Source organism: Miniopterus natalensis, chromosome 9 (genome assembly GCF_054644295.1).
Source record: "Miniopterus natalensis isolate mMinNat1 chromosome 9, mMinNat1.hap1, whole genome shotgun sequence".
In the NCBI taxonomy this organism is placed as follows: domain Eukaryota; kingdom Metazoa; phylum Chordata; class Mammalia; order Chiroptera; family Miniopteridae; genus Miniopterus; species Miniopterus natalensis.
In genome coordinates this window covers 3,483,864-3,497,430 of record NC_142089.1, presented here as the reverse complement: position 1 = coordinate 3,497,430, position 13,567 = coordinate 3,483,864, and the positions used below count along the sequence as shown (strand labels likewise).

General features: G+C 56.5%; 1 protein-coding gene across 1 annotated transcript in view; it reads left to right on the top strand.

Annotated features, from left to right (window-relative positions):
- The first annotated feature begins 8,167 nt into the window (after nucleotides 1-8,167).
- The window catches only part of KAZN (kazrin, periplakin interacting protein), a 261,857-nt gene continuing 256,457 nt past the window's right edge, over nucleotides 8,168-13,567 (top strand). Inside the window, exon 1 of the mRNA XM_087820092.1 lies at nucleotides 8,168-8,442. Within this exon, the coding sequence (XP_087676218.1) occupies nucleotides 8,226-8,442 (217 nt within the window). The 5' untranslated portion in view covers nucleotides 8,168-8,225. The remainder of the gene's footprint in view (nucleotides 8,443-13,567) is intronic.

Below are 13,567 nucleotides of genomic sequence, written 5' to 3'. Positions count from 1 at the left end.
CTCTTCCCAAAAGCTGCCCGGAGGACTCGGGCTCGCGGGCCTCCCCCGAAGCTATCGGCTGGAGGGCTCAGTGACTGCTGAAGGACTCCCCCGCCCCCGCCCCGTCCCCAGGGCTCCTCTCGGGCCAGGGGCAGAACTCGGCTCTGCTTCTTTGCCCAGAGGGTCACCTCTTAGATACAGGAACCAGCTGCTTCGGGGCCTGGACAGGTGCGCCCCTGCGCTGCGGGCCCCGTGGCGTGGCGAGGGGGCCGGCCGTGGACGGGCGTGAGGAGGAAGACTGGGCCCCCCCAGCGGCGGCGGCCAGCTGTTCCCGGGCGAAGGTGTCCGGGTGCCCTCTGGCTACCAGGACGGCTGAGACGCCGACCAAAGCGCTGTAGCCGACAGGGCTCCGAGCAAGTGCAGCCACCTCTTGAGCGGCCCGCGCCTGAGAGCCGGCCCTGAGCGTCCAGGGGCTGGGTTGCGCTTTGTTTTACATCCGCCCGGCGTCCAAGGGCAGGCGGACAAAGGGGCCGTCCATTCCGATAAATGTGGCAGCGGCTCAATGGCCTGGCCAGCCACACCTTACCCGACGAGCCGAGCCTTGAATACAAGAGCTCTCCTCTAACTCTGCGGACGGTTGGCAGCGAATCCCGGGGTGGGGCAGGCGGGGCAGGTACAGTCCTTCATGGCACCCTGGACGGAACGGTCTGAACTATTTTGGCTCATAAACATTTTTCCCCAGAAACGTTTAGCGTTGACTCAAGGAGCTCTATTCCAAGGCCCTTGCCCACTACAGCTCCATCCAATTCCTGAGAAAGGGGCGCACACGGGTCCCCATATGCGAGGCGCCTTTGCAATGAGTCGCCGAGGGGCCTTAGGGTCTCCGTTTCCTTGGCTGGTGGGTGCCTAACAGTGTCTCCTCTGCGGCCTTGAGCGAGGGTCACGCTGTCCTTCGCCGCCTGGGCGAGGAAGCACCGGTCCCGAGCCGGGTTCTCCTTGCAAAAGGCACCTGAGGGGAGAAAGGAATGTATGAGGAGCGAAGCAGAAGCTCCCCAGGGCCTGAGCAAAGGGCGGGGGAGGGAAGAAATGAGTGGGGGACGGCCTCCCGCTCAACATACTGTTCTGGGGAAGAGAGAGAGAGGGAAATATGGGGAGAAAGCGATCCTGACAATGCCGTTCTTGGGAAACCCCTCTCTGCCGCCTACCAAGTTGAATGCACTTCAGTTAAAAAAAAATCCCCATTTCCCCCCTACACCCCCAAATAGCTGGAAAAAACAACAACAATTTTTATAGGCCGGAGACCACAAGAATAATGCTATCGGCTAGAAGAAAATAAATTCCCCACTTAGGGTAGGCCTATAAACTATTTCAAGCCGCTTGGGTACCATTTCATGAACCAAAGGAACTAATTTACCGAGTGGGTCCCCAGGGCCCGGGGGAAGGAAAGCACCCGGCGGCCGCGGCGGCTCCCTCATCTGCTTCTCCCTCAGATCGGCGCCTGTTGCAGAGGAGAAGGGCCAGGGGTTGGAAGGGACACAGGCCAGGGCCCAGAGCCCGGGCCGCACGCACACTCTGCCGTAATCCCCGCACCACGCCAAACGGGAAACACGTCCAAAACACCAAGGCACGTTCGAGGAAGGAAAAAATTGCATTTCTCTCAAAAAATAGGTGCTTTCAGTATAGCCGCGTGTGCGTTTAAGTCTGTGGTTAGTGTGGGTGTTTAAAGTTTACCCGTTTCGTACAAAGGGGCTTCCGAATGACAGGTGATTATTAAAGGGGTTTGCAAGGGGAAAGCACGCGGAGGCCGCTGCGCCGGTTAAACACCTGCACAGAAGGGATGTGCCCGCTGACAGGGCGGGTTCCCAGACTGGGTCGTCAGGCGATCCCGCGGCTGTGCGAGCGTCACGGGGGCACTTAGGCGCCCAGGTGGCACGGCCCGCTCCACACCTGGCTCTGCGGTGCAGCCGGTCGCTCCCAGGCTGCAAGCCTGCACAGCGTGTTCCTGCCCGGGATGCTGAGGCAACTGTGACACGGCCGCAAACATTGTGTGTCTAAATGTATCTAAAGGTGGGAAAGGCGGTAACAGTAACATGGTATCTAGCACTTTATACCACAGTGCAGTGCACTTGTTTACACCGGCATCACCACAAACACAAAAGTAGCGCACCGCGCGCTGACGTTACCACGGCTACGACGTCACCAGGCGATGGGAATTTTTCAGCTTCATTAAAATCTGATGAGGCCACATCACAAAGGTGGCCCACTGCCGTGGTCCCAAAAGGCATTATGCAGCGCATGGCTGTGTGTGTGTGTTATATATGTGTGTATTCTACACACACACATATAGGGTGTCCCAAAAATGTATACACACACTTTGAATCATTATGAAAGCCGTGTTTATTAAAATGCCTTTTCTTTTCAAAACTGAGCTCCCAGCTGGTAACCAGGACTCGCAGGTGACAATCTGAATACATGGAGCGTCCATCTGCAGAACAGGAGGGGGTTCCCTGGGGACTCTGGTGGAGGGCTGCGGGAAGGACGGGACCGGCGGCGTGAGCACGGAAAGAGCGGGAGCCTCCCCGCCATTCCCGAGGCTCCGAGGGCTCCTGGCCTTTGGGATGTCACACGTGTGCGCGGCGCATCCAGAACCCAGTGCCCAGAGCGGGGGGCTCGGGCTCCACCCCGCGCCAGGCGCTCCGGGGGGCTCGCTGCAAACGCAGATTCCAACACTGCCCACAGTCCTGGTGGCCAGGAGGGGGCCCAGGGTCTACACTTCACAAGCGTCCCCGGAGACCCCGTGTCATGGGTCTTCGTCTCCACTTTGAGAAACACTGGAACTGGCCTGACGGTGGAGGTGCTTCACAGAGCCTGGCAGGGACACAGGTAGCAGGCCGTGGCCTTTAAAGTGGAGTGCAGGCCGCAGGACCACAGTTCTCCGTGGCTCCTGTGGGCAGCCGCCTTTCCACCCGGGGAAGCATCAGGGTTTCTCAGGCCATCGACTGCAGGCAGAAAGCTCCGTCACCCCCTGGCCTCTCTTTCAAACCCCTTTACCACCCTATCCCAAGTCTGAACTTCACCTTGACGGGGGAGCACGTGAATGCTGCCTCCGGGTCCTGAGCCGGACAGAAACCAGGTCCCCGACTGAGTCAGAGAGGAAACTGGGCCACGAGTGGATCTCCGGGTCCCGGCCCCCAGCTCACACACTCCACGAATGTGTGTGAGCGCAGGGCGGAGGGGGGGAAGGCCAGCAGGCAGGCGTCTCCCCTCACGGACCTTCTAGTCCAGGTTTGTGCTCTTAGGACAAAGCCCGTCCCCTCAGTGTCGCAATCTGCCCGGTGCAGGTCGCAGGTGCCCTCTGCCCGATGGGTGCAAGGAGAGAACAGGATGAGAGACGGGAGAGCACTTTGGAAAGTAGGGTGTGACTGGGATTCTGGGCCGAGCGAAGGTAGGAAGGGTTTCCCGCGGGAAGCGGTGCCTTTGTGGGTGTGACTGCCGGGGACGGAGCAGGGAGTCTGCTCAGTCCGCCTCGGGCTCTTTGGAGGGGCGTCCACTGAGCACCAGGCAGTGGGAGCAAGGACATGGGCTGAGCAGGAGCCCGGCCTTCGCGGGCCCCCAGACCGGCGGGGTGGGTGCACCGGGAGGTGGGGGGCGCGGTCTCGCCTGGGCATTGAATTGCACGCAATGGAAATCATCAAGTTAGCTCCGGAAAAGGGCGTTTATTTCTTCCGAATTCCATGGAATTCAAGACAAGGCCTCGGAGGGTGTTTGGCTGCCAGGGAGGGATGACAACCGGTGACACTGGGAGATGGCGGCGGGTCCCTAGGAAGCGACTCCATTTCCAGGCTTCGGTTCCTCACATCAGCTCCCTGAGGCGTGGGGCGGGGCTGCTCTAGGAACTGGGGGAGTTCGGATCCTGAAACGGATGCGCGGCACCCCCGAGTTCCCAGTCGTGGGCCCTGAACAGAGCGAGCTGTGGGTGGGGACAGCTCTGGACGCCCCCCCCCAGCAGCTAATGCGCGTCTCCCAGAAACGAGTCTCATATGCACAGTGGCCCCCAGATAGGCGAGGGGGGGGGCTTGCGGTAGGGTGCGAGGCGGGGATCCTGCGACTAGCGCTACCCGAGATCGCCCAGGGAGGGGGCGACGGAAGTTGGGGGGAAGAGACTAGAAAGCTTCTTGGTTTAAATCAAGTCGATTCTAGAGGCTAATTGGCGTCAGACGTTCCGTCTGAGATCCGGTCCTTCTGCCTGTGGGCGAACACAAGGAGACACAGCTGGGGAAAGCCCCTTTTTTCATGTTAAGGAAAAAAATTCTCAAAAAACAAAGTTCTTTAAAATCCTAGGAAGCACCCTGGGAGTTTCTGAAATGAGTTTCCCGAAACCCCCATGGCGGGGCCGCAGGCCGGGAACAGGAGAGAGGGGCCCGAGGAGCGGCCTTGGCTCTCTCTGCCTCGGGGTGCTTTGATTCCTTTGGGATTTTGAGATTCGGGTGTGTGGGCGTCACCTCGCTGGGGAGGGAACCGGGCAGCACTCGGTCAGCCCGCAGCGGACAGCTCGCCCTGGTTCACGGGCAGATCGCTGACTCGGGTGGGCAGGGCGCAGGGGTGAGCCCGCGGCACCCCCACCCTCCTGCCCCGCCGGCCACTCACGGGGACCTGGGGGAGACGGACAGGCTGCCCGCCGCTGATGGGGGCTGCCACGGAGGCGTGGGCGTCTCACACTCACACACCCACACACACTCTCACACTCTCACACTCACACAATCACACACACATACACTCACACACACACTCACACTCATACACACACACAATCACACACTCACACTCAGTCATATACACATTCACACATACACTCTCACTCATACACATTCATACACCCACACACATACATATTCACACACACACTCACATACTCACACTCATACACTCACGCCCCCCACACACACTCACAATCATATACACATTCACATACACTCTGACACTCATACACACTCACATACTCAATCACACACACTCATACATTCATACACACACACTCAGTCACAATCACACATACACTCAATCATATACACATTCACACATACACTTGCACACTCATACACAATCACACACATGCACATTCAAACACACATTCATACACACCCATACACACTCAATCACACACACAACCACACACTCAATCACACTCACACATTCATACACACACTCAACCACATACACACACGTATACATTCACACACACAATCACACACATTCTCACACACACTCACATTCAATCACACACATTCTCACACATTCACACACAATCATACACTCACACACAATCACACATTCACACACTCATACAATCACACACACACATACATACACACACATACACACAAAATCACATACACACACATTCACGCACACACACATACACACAATCATACAAACACACACAGCTCTCCAAACAGCTGCTCTTTTTTTCTCAGGTTTGTTCCCAGGACAACACCCCCCCACTTTTTCTGTATTTGCATATATGCTGACTTTTTATTGAGGTGAAATTCGCATAACCTAAAATTAACCATTTTAAAGTGAATAGTTTCGTGCAATTCCATGGCATTTAGCACAATCGCAATATTGTGCGACCACAACCTACATCTACTTCCAAAGCATTTTCATCGCCCCCAAATAAAGCCGGGTGCCCATGAGCAGTCACTCCCATTCCTCCCTTCCCCAGCCCTGGCACACGGATCAGCTGTATCTATGGAGCTAACTTCCCCGGGTGTTTCATATAAATGGAATTGTGAAGCCTGGGACCTTCTGTGTCTGGCTTCTTTCACTCAGCATAAGGTTTTTGAGGTTTATCCACATTGTAATGTATCGGTACTTTTTATGTTCCTTTTCATGGTTGGTTAATATTCCATTGTGTGGATATACCACAGTTTGTTTATTTTTTTTGGACATTTGGGTTGTTTCCACCTTCTGGCTATTGTGAGTAGTTCTGTGAATGTTTGTATACACATTTTTGCCTGAATATATTTTCAACTCTGTTGTAGATACTGAGGAGTGGAATTTCTGGGTCATATGGTAATTCTATCTTTAACTTTTTTAACTTTTAAATAATCTCACCTTTTTCAGTTTTTTTAAAAAATGTTTTTATTGATTTTTAGAGAAATAGAAACATCAATGAGAGAGAAACATCATCGATCAGCTGCCTCCTACCCCCCCCCCCACACACACACACAGGGGATGGAGCCTGAAACCCAGGCATGTGCCCTCTCAGTTTGTGGGGCAACACTCAACCACTGAGCCACACTGGCCAGGCTCCCTTTAACTTTCTGAGGAACCACCAAACTGTTTTCCACAGTGGCTGCACCATGCCACGCCCCCCTTGTGAAGACCCACAAAGCTCTATCATTTTGATTCCCCTCCATAAGTTAACCCCAAAGAACTTCAAAGAACTCAATCCTGCTTCACAAATAGGCCAAGAGGGTCAAGCACCTATGTTGGCCCAGTGGGTCAGGCCCTGTGCTGATGAGGTCAGGGTCAGTCTCCAGCTGGCCAGTTAGCCGAGTAGAGGGCACAGAGTGAAACTGGTGCTGCCACATGCTCCACCATCAAACACCATCCTGTCCTCCTGCAAAAGCTTCTTGGTGGTCAGGGGGATGGAGCAAGAGTGTATGTTTACGGTTCCCTACAAAAGATAAACCACCCAGCATCCAGCGCCCCCTGGAGGCACGACCCCAGAATCAGATGGCCACCTGCTTCCAGTCCTGGTTTCACCTGATGTCTCTGTGCTCCTTGGGGAAGTTGCTTGAACCGGCCCATAGCCTCAGCTTCCCCATCTCCAAAATACTCCAAAGAGATGATAACGCCCCCTGAGCACTTTGCACACAGCAGGCCTCCAATAAATGCTGCTGAGGCTCAAGGGTGGGCCATCCCAGTGTACGCAAGAGCATGGGCCGTGCCTCTGAGCTGCCCTGGGCTGTTCTCCCGGGTCGGCCAGCTGGAGCGGTGGCGCAGGGGTTACACTGGCTGCTTTAAATGGTCCTATTTGCATGGAATGAAGCTCGCTATGGCAACACGGTCTGGTGGCTGGAATCCAGGGCCCCAGAGAAAAATGCGAAGCCTGTGCTCGGGGAGGAAGAGGCGCTGGATGGGTTTATCAACTTGGAGGTTACCTCGGGTCTCCGTGGAGAGAGTGGGTAAGCTGAGGCAGCTGGGCTTCGAGGGAAGCGCCACGGAGGCCTCTGCGCTTCCTCTCCAGGCCTCACCGCTCACCCGGGCCAAGAGGCCTGGGACCTGGCTAAGGCCACCCCTGCCCCTGGGGCGCGCACGCCGGGGCTCGGGTAGGAGGGAGGCCGGGCGCGCGCGGCCCGCTCGGGGAAGGCGGAGCGCTCCTTCGGGGCCGGAGCACAGCGCGGGGCGGGGCGGCGAAGTTGGGGTGGGGCGGGGGTGTTGAGCGAGGCACGCGGGTCCCCAGCCCAGCTCCCCGCGGCAATTTCCTGCCCGCATTTTAAGGAACCCGCCAGGCAAGACCTCCACTCCCAAGCTCGCGCGGGCTGCGCCCTCCCGCGCAGCTCCACGCCCGCTCCCCTCCGGGGCCCCTTTCCCAAGCACCCCTCTCTCCCAAGCACCCACCTCCTCCCAGCCCCTGCTCCGCGCCCGGTGCTAGTTCGCCAGGGCGGGGGGCCGCCCCACCACCGCTCCCAAGGAGGGGACGAAGGGCCGGCCTGGGACCAGGCCCTCCCCACCCTTGGGCGGGGACACCACCTCGGCCCACGCGGAGCCGCTTCCCCGCCTCCTCCGCCCCCTGGAAGGGGGTGTCCCCGAAGTGGGGGGCGCGGGAGGCCGAGGGTGCGCCCCGGCCGCCAGCCCCGGCCCCCTCCCGCGCGCGCGGCGAATGGTAGGCTCCATGGAAAGAGCGCCGGGCGGGCGGGCGGGCGGGCGCGCGGTGTCCTTCCCGGAGCCGAGCGAGCGCTCTCGGCGCGGGGGTCTCGGCGGTCGCGGCTCCGCCTCCTCCGCCTCCGCCCCCTCCCCCCGCCGCCTCGCTCCCGCCGCCGCGCGGGCTGGAGGCGCCGCTGTCATTCCTGCGCCCGAGGAGCCCGGCGCTGCCGGTGCCCGGGGGTCGGGGCGCGGGGGAGCCGGGCCGCGGGGGACCCAACAGGTAGAGCCGGGGGTGCCCGGCCGCGCGCCCCCCGCCCCCCCTGCATCATGCAGCTCTTTGTCACCTCTCTCGCCCCCAGGCCAAAATCCTGAGCATGATGGAAGACAATAAGCAGCTGGCGCTCCGCATCGATGGGGCGGTCCAGTCGGCCAGCCAGGAGGTGACTAACCTGCGAGCCGAACTCACGGCCACCAACCGGAGACTGGCGGAGCTGAGCGGAGGCGGCGGCCCCGGCCCCGGCCCGGGCCCGGGAGCGGCCAGCGCCTCGGCGGGGGACTCGGCCATGGAGAACCACCAGCTCGGCGCGCAAGGTAGGGACCGCCCGGCGCCCCGGGGCGAGCGCGCGGCACCGGGCCTGCAGGTGGCCGGAGGCTGGGCGTCCCCGACCCCCGGGGCGAAATCGCCGTGCAAAGGGGCTCGCCAGCCTTTCGGTCCGGCGGTGGCCGCGGCTGCTCGCCCGCGAGGAGTTGCAGGCGGCTGTCATTAAGCAAAACCCGGGCGCCCTGTGCACGGGAGCGCGCGCGGTCGCACCGGCCCAGGGCGGTTCCGGTGGCACAAAGTGCCCTTTAGGTGTCACAGGGCCCCCCAGCTCCGGAGCCTGCTGCCTTTCGATTGCCTGGATCCTCGGGAGAGTGAGCTCCAGGCTCTTGCTGCCCTGTTTGGGGTAGAGAATTGGGCTGCTTTGCACTTTCCTCCCCGGATGCCAAATGCCTCGTCTCCATTGCATCTGGACTTTATTTTCTCCCCCTCTGAGATGGAGCAGGCGGCAGAATAGATCAGTGCAACAGTAGATGCCCCTGCTCAGCAAGGGAGTTTAAATTTCCCCAAATATAACCCCCCCGAGAGCACTTGGCAGGGGGGACAGCTTAGCTCTCCAAGGCTGAGTGATGGGCTCCTGTGGAAATAACGCTTGGATGGGGGGGCCGCAGGCAGCCGCTGCCTGAAGGGACCCTTTGCAGTTGAGGGGGAAGAAAAAAAAGACAGCTGGTCTGTGTTGACATTGACAGTGAGGGAGCTCGGAAACCCCCTGCAAGGGTTAAAGGTGGAGGAAGCATTTGAAAAATGTGCTGTTTGTTTTCTGTGCATTGCAAAGTAAAAGGGTCAAAGCTGGCTTCTGGGGCTTTTTCTCTTTCTTTCCCTTTTTTTCTTGCTTAATTGCCCTTTCAGAAACGGGTGCCACTGGTTATTAATATCAATTGCCTTGTAAACTAAACTGCTGAAATCCAGAACTCGACAGAAAAAAAAAAAAATCCAGGGTCACTTGTATAAACATGTCACTGGACGGAGGAGGCACCAGAGGCTCCGTGGCTCAGAAGGAATTTCTGGTTTTGTTGTGATTTCAAGAGCTTCCCCCAAGTGTGGGGAGTCTGTTTTCCTGTGGCCCCGGTGGCTCTCCGGCAGTCCCGGTTCCGCCTTCCCCTCCTAGGGAAGGTGTGCTTTTTGGGGTGTGAGAGGCTCAGCCTGCACGGTACCGGTGTTGTGTTGAATTCCGAGTCAGACCGCAACTTGGTGCTCCGGGAGTCCCTCTGAAGTCTCAGGAACCGAACCGGGGCAGTCATTCGGTACCAAAGTAGCCATGACGTAATGGTGGGAACGTGCTGTGAGGCTGGTGTTTGCTGCACAGTGTTCAAGGTGGCTGTCTGGGTATCCTGTCATTTATCCCTTGCTGTGTCACTGTGTGTGGAAGATGGGTTTTGCTGGTTCCCTGGCAAAAAAAAAAAAAAGCAGGGCGGTGTTTTACTTTTTTATAGGCCAGGTCTCTCCCAACATTAAGAAATAGCCAACAACTGGCGTTTTGCTAAGAGTCAGAAGCCACATGGGTGAAGGAGACTGAACGATGCCGGTTTATTTCCCAGCCAAGGGGAAGTGAAGTGGCTTTTATCCGAGTCCCAGGTCTCGTTGCAGACCGAGCGCTGAGGGGCCCGTGCAGTGATGATCTGCACACTCAGCCTGGAAGTTGAGGTACTTCGCTGATGGTGAGATGGGTGTAGCGGAGCAACAGGGGCCTGTTTCCGTTTCCTTCCTTTCCTACAAAAATGCACGAGGCTGTGGAAATGGCCGTGGCTTTCGGATCTCTTGCTATTCTTAAAAACACACCAACCGGCAGCTCCCGGGTGCTCCGAGGGGCATGCCTGCCCATGTCGGTGGCTGGCTGTGGGTGGCTGGATGAAGGCTGGCCTCGATTTTCCCTCTGTGTACCACTGGTATTTTTCAAAACCTTTCCTAGGGGGGCACTGAGTGATTTTACAATCAGAAAATAAAATGTTAAAGGTTGTAACTCAACTTAATTGTTGGCCGCATATCCCTCTAATTGATGTGCGTTTGAACTGATGTGATGGTTGGAAAGAAAACCAGCCCCCCTTATAAATCCAGTGGGGCGTCCGTCGGTTACTCATCTGCAGCCACAGGACATCAGTCCAGCGCTTTTCACGTGATTCAACGTCCATGAGTTTGTTGTTGTTTTGTTTGTTTTGCCAGCGTTCCGCTAGGACAGGAACACTCTGCAGAGGTGGCCTGGTAGCTTCCGCTGCCTGAGGAAAGTGCGGGGTTCCCCTCAGGTTAATTTTCTCACGCGGTGGATTGGTTTCTTCGTGCGTCTTCCCGACACACCTCCGGGAAGGCTCACCGAAGTGCAGTTCTGGGGGTTCCCGACTGTTCTTCCAAAGTAGTCTTCTGTTTCAATTCTGTGGGATTCGATGGGCCCAAACCCTAATAACTTAGTGCTATTGAGTTATCACTTTTCAAATCAAGGGGTTTTTGGTGGGTTTTTTTTTTTAGAATGAAATGAGTTATCTTCCAAAATGCAACCGTATAGGTCATCTTTTAACCAAAGGGCCTTATGCACATATTCAGTGCATGCACATGTACTTTTAATAATATTAGCACAAATGGTTATGGGAAAGAGTCACCTTTGGCTCTCCCTGCCAAGAAATTCTTAGATTCCTTTTAAATATTTTGTTTAAAAAAATGTGTTTTAAATGAATGAAACAAGCTCGTCCACCCACCGTTGGATGTTTTGTTCCAGCGATGGTATCTGACGGATGGAGAAAACGTGGGTTTTCCTGTCAGGTTAATGCAGTTGTGTCATTTAAACCAAATATTAGCCTGGTCGGTACCCTCTGTGGGCTGGCATGGTTGCTACGTGACCGAGTCTAGAAAGTGAGCTGCTGAGAATCTGGGCTTTCGACACTTTGCAGGATCTTCTTTTGGAATCTGTGTTGAAAGAACTCTTGGCAGCCAGCCCATCTTCTCTCTCCCTGCTCCCAGCGAGCTGGATAATCCCTAATGAGGATGCTGGCATCCGGAGCACCGAGCATCCGTGCAGGGTGGCACATTCACAGCGCCCCAGGCCGCCTCGTGGGTTGCTGGGGTCAGAACGGCCCTTGACAGGTGGACAGGAGGAGCCTTGGAAAGAACACATAGCCGAGCATGTGTCCCCAGTGGGTCTCGTTGTTGGGTAGCCAGAGAACGAATCTGTTTAAAGTAACATTTCTAAGCTGTTTTCCTCAGCGTAGCATCTCTGGGAAAAATGTGTTTAAAATCCTTGCTGCTCTCCGAGGGGGAAAATAGAGCAGTCTGTTTCTCCGAAAATGTTTTATCTGATGAATGACTAATATTAGATTCAATTGGTTGCTTTGCTATGCGTAGAATGAAACAATTAAGTGCCACTGCACCCAATTCAAATAGGTGTTAGCTGTATGTAACATAAAATACTCATGGCCCATAGGATGCCATTAGCTTGTTGGTGTGTTGTGTGTTTTTTAAGGGAATGTGTACTTCGGCACCTTTGCAAGTTGAAGCGCTGGTAGCATCTCTCGTGGGTGGTGAGGACTTGCAGGCGTGGGGGACCTTTTTCATGCCAAGGGCCATTTGGATATTTAAGATATCATTCGCGGGCCACACAACATTTTCAACTTAAAAAGTAGCCCGCTCTATTTGGTCAAACATTTAACTGAATTTATTGGGTTTTGCGTCCCGCCTGCAGTTGCTTTGGCAGGACCAGCCCAAACGACTTCGTGGGCCGTATATGGCCCGCAGGCCGCAAGTTCGCCACCCCTGACTTACTGCAGGTTGCGTTTGTCAGGCCGGGGATGGACCAAAGTGCCATTTCCTACACCTTTTTACAGGTTCCACAAGTGGATGCAGGTTTTATTTTTTCTCCCCAGGCATTAAAATAGGCTGTTAGTCCAGGTCCGACTGCTCTTCCGGAGCATCGCTACACCCTGGAAACCCCTCGCTGGGGCTGAATTACCCTCGGACGGGGCCAAATGGGCGAGTAGCCTGCAGAGGTCTGGACGCCGCTGCAGACTCCGTGTGGGCTCTCGGCCTCCCCTTCCCGCTTCGTCCTGCCTCTGCCCGCGGCTTCCCAGGGAGACTTTTTATCTTTTCTGAGAAAGAGACTTTTCTAAGGATGGAACCAAATGTGGGGGGACCTCTGGGGCCTTCTGCTAGCTCGGCCCTGAGTTCCAGAGCTCACCCCGGAGCATGGGCCTCGGTTCCCGGGCACAGGCACCGGGTGAAAGAGACCCGCGGGTCTTTCCCGAGCCTGGAGGGCTGTCGTGACGTGGGGCCTCGGTGTCCCTCCGCGGATCCCCCCGCCCGGTCACAGATAGATGACTCACAGGTCCGTGCGGCAGGGCCGAAATGAGATATTGATCGGCCATTATTGACTGTCTTTCCATTGTCTTTGGAGAAACGCCTTCGGAGGACCCCTGAAGTCAAGTTTCTGGTTCCGGTTAATTTCACGCTTTCAAATTTCCATGATTTATTGAGGTTTTTCTCAACTTCTGGCCTATGAACCGGAAGCCCAAGCGGGCCAATCTGATTTTTATAACAGGAGCCTCGACACGTACCCGCCCGGTGCCAGGGAAGGCGCGTTCTCTCTGTTCCTTCACCCCCCTGCTCCCCGAGACTGCTGGCACTTTTTAGGAATCCTGTGGGTTATAATTTGTGATTTCTGGCTGCCAGGCAGCCTGTGGCAGATGGGCTTGGCAGGTGGGGATGCCCGTTGGATCGCTGCCCGCTCGCCGCGCGAGTCATACGGGGCCCCGAAGGTCAAGATCGTTGTGCGGATGGGGGGGTACGTATGTGCCTCGGCTGTGTGGCCAAGGGAAGCGAAAGCAACAGGAACTCCCCAGCTCCGTCCAGACCCTTTTCCAGGATTGGTTTATATGCCCATCAGCGGTTGGCTTCCTATCCCCCTGCCATCCATCAGGCAGGAACACGGCCCATTCTGCCGCCGAAGCCAGGGAATGAGTTTTTAAGTGATCTTGTATACGAAAATTAGCCCGCACTGTTTGGGCTGGATATCAGGGTGAGCGGCACGCGGGTGGACAAGCGGTGCCACCAGCAGCCGTCATTGCGCGTCGTAGTCCTCCGAGATGCGGCAGAGCGGGGTCAGGCGGAATCAGTTAGGAAAGACGGCCTCCCCGAGGC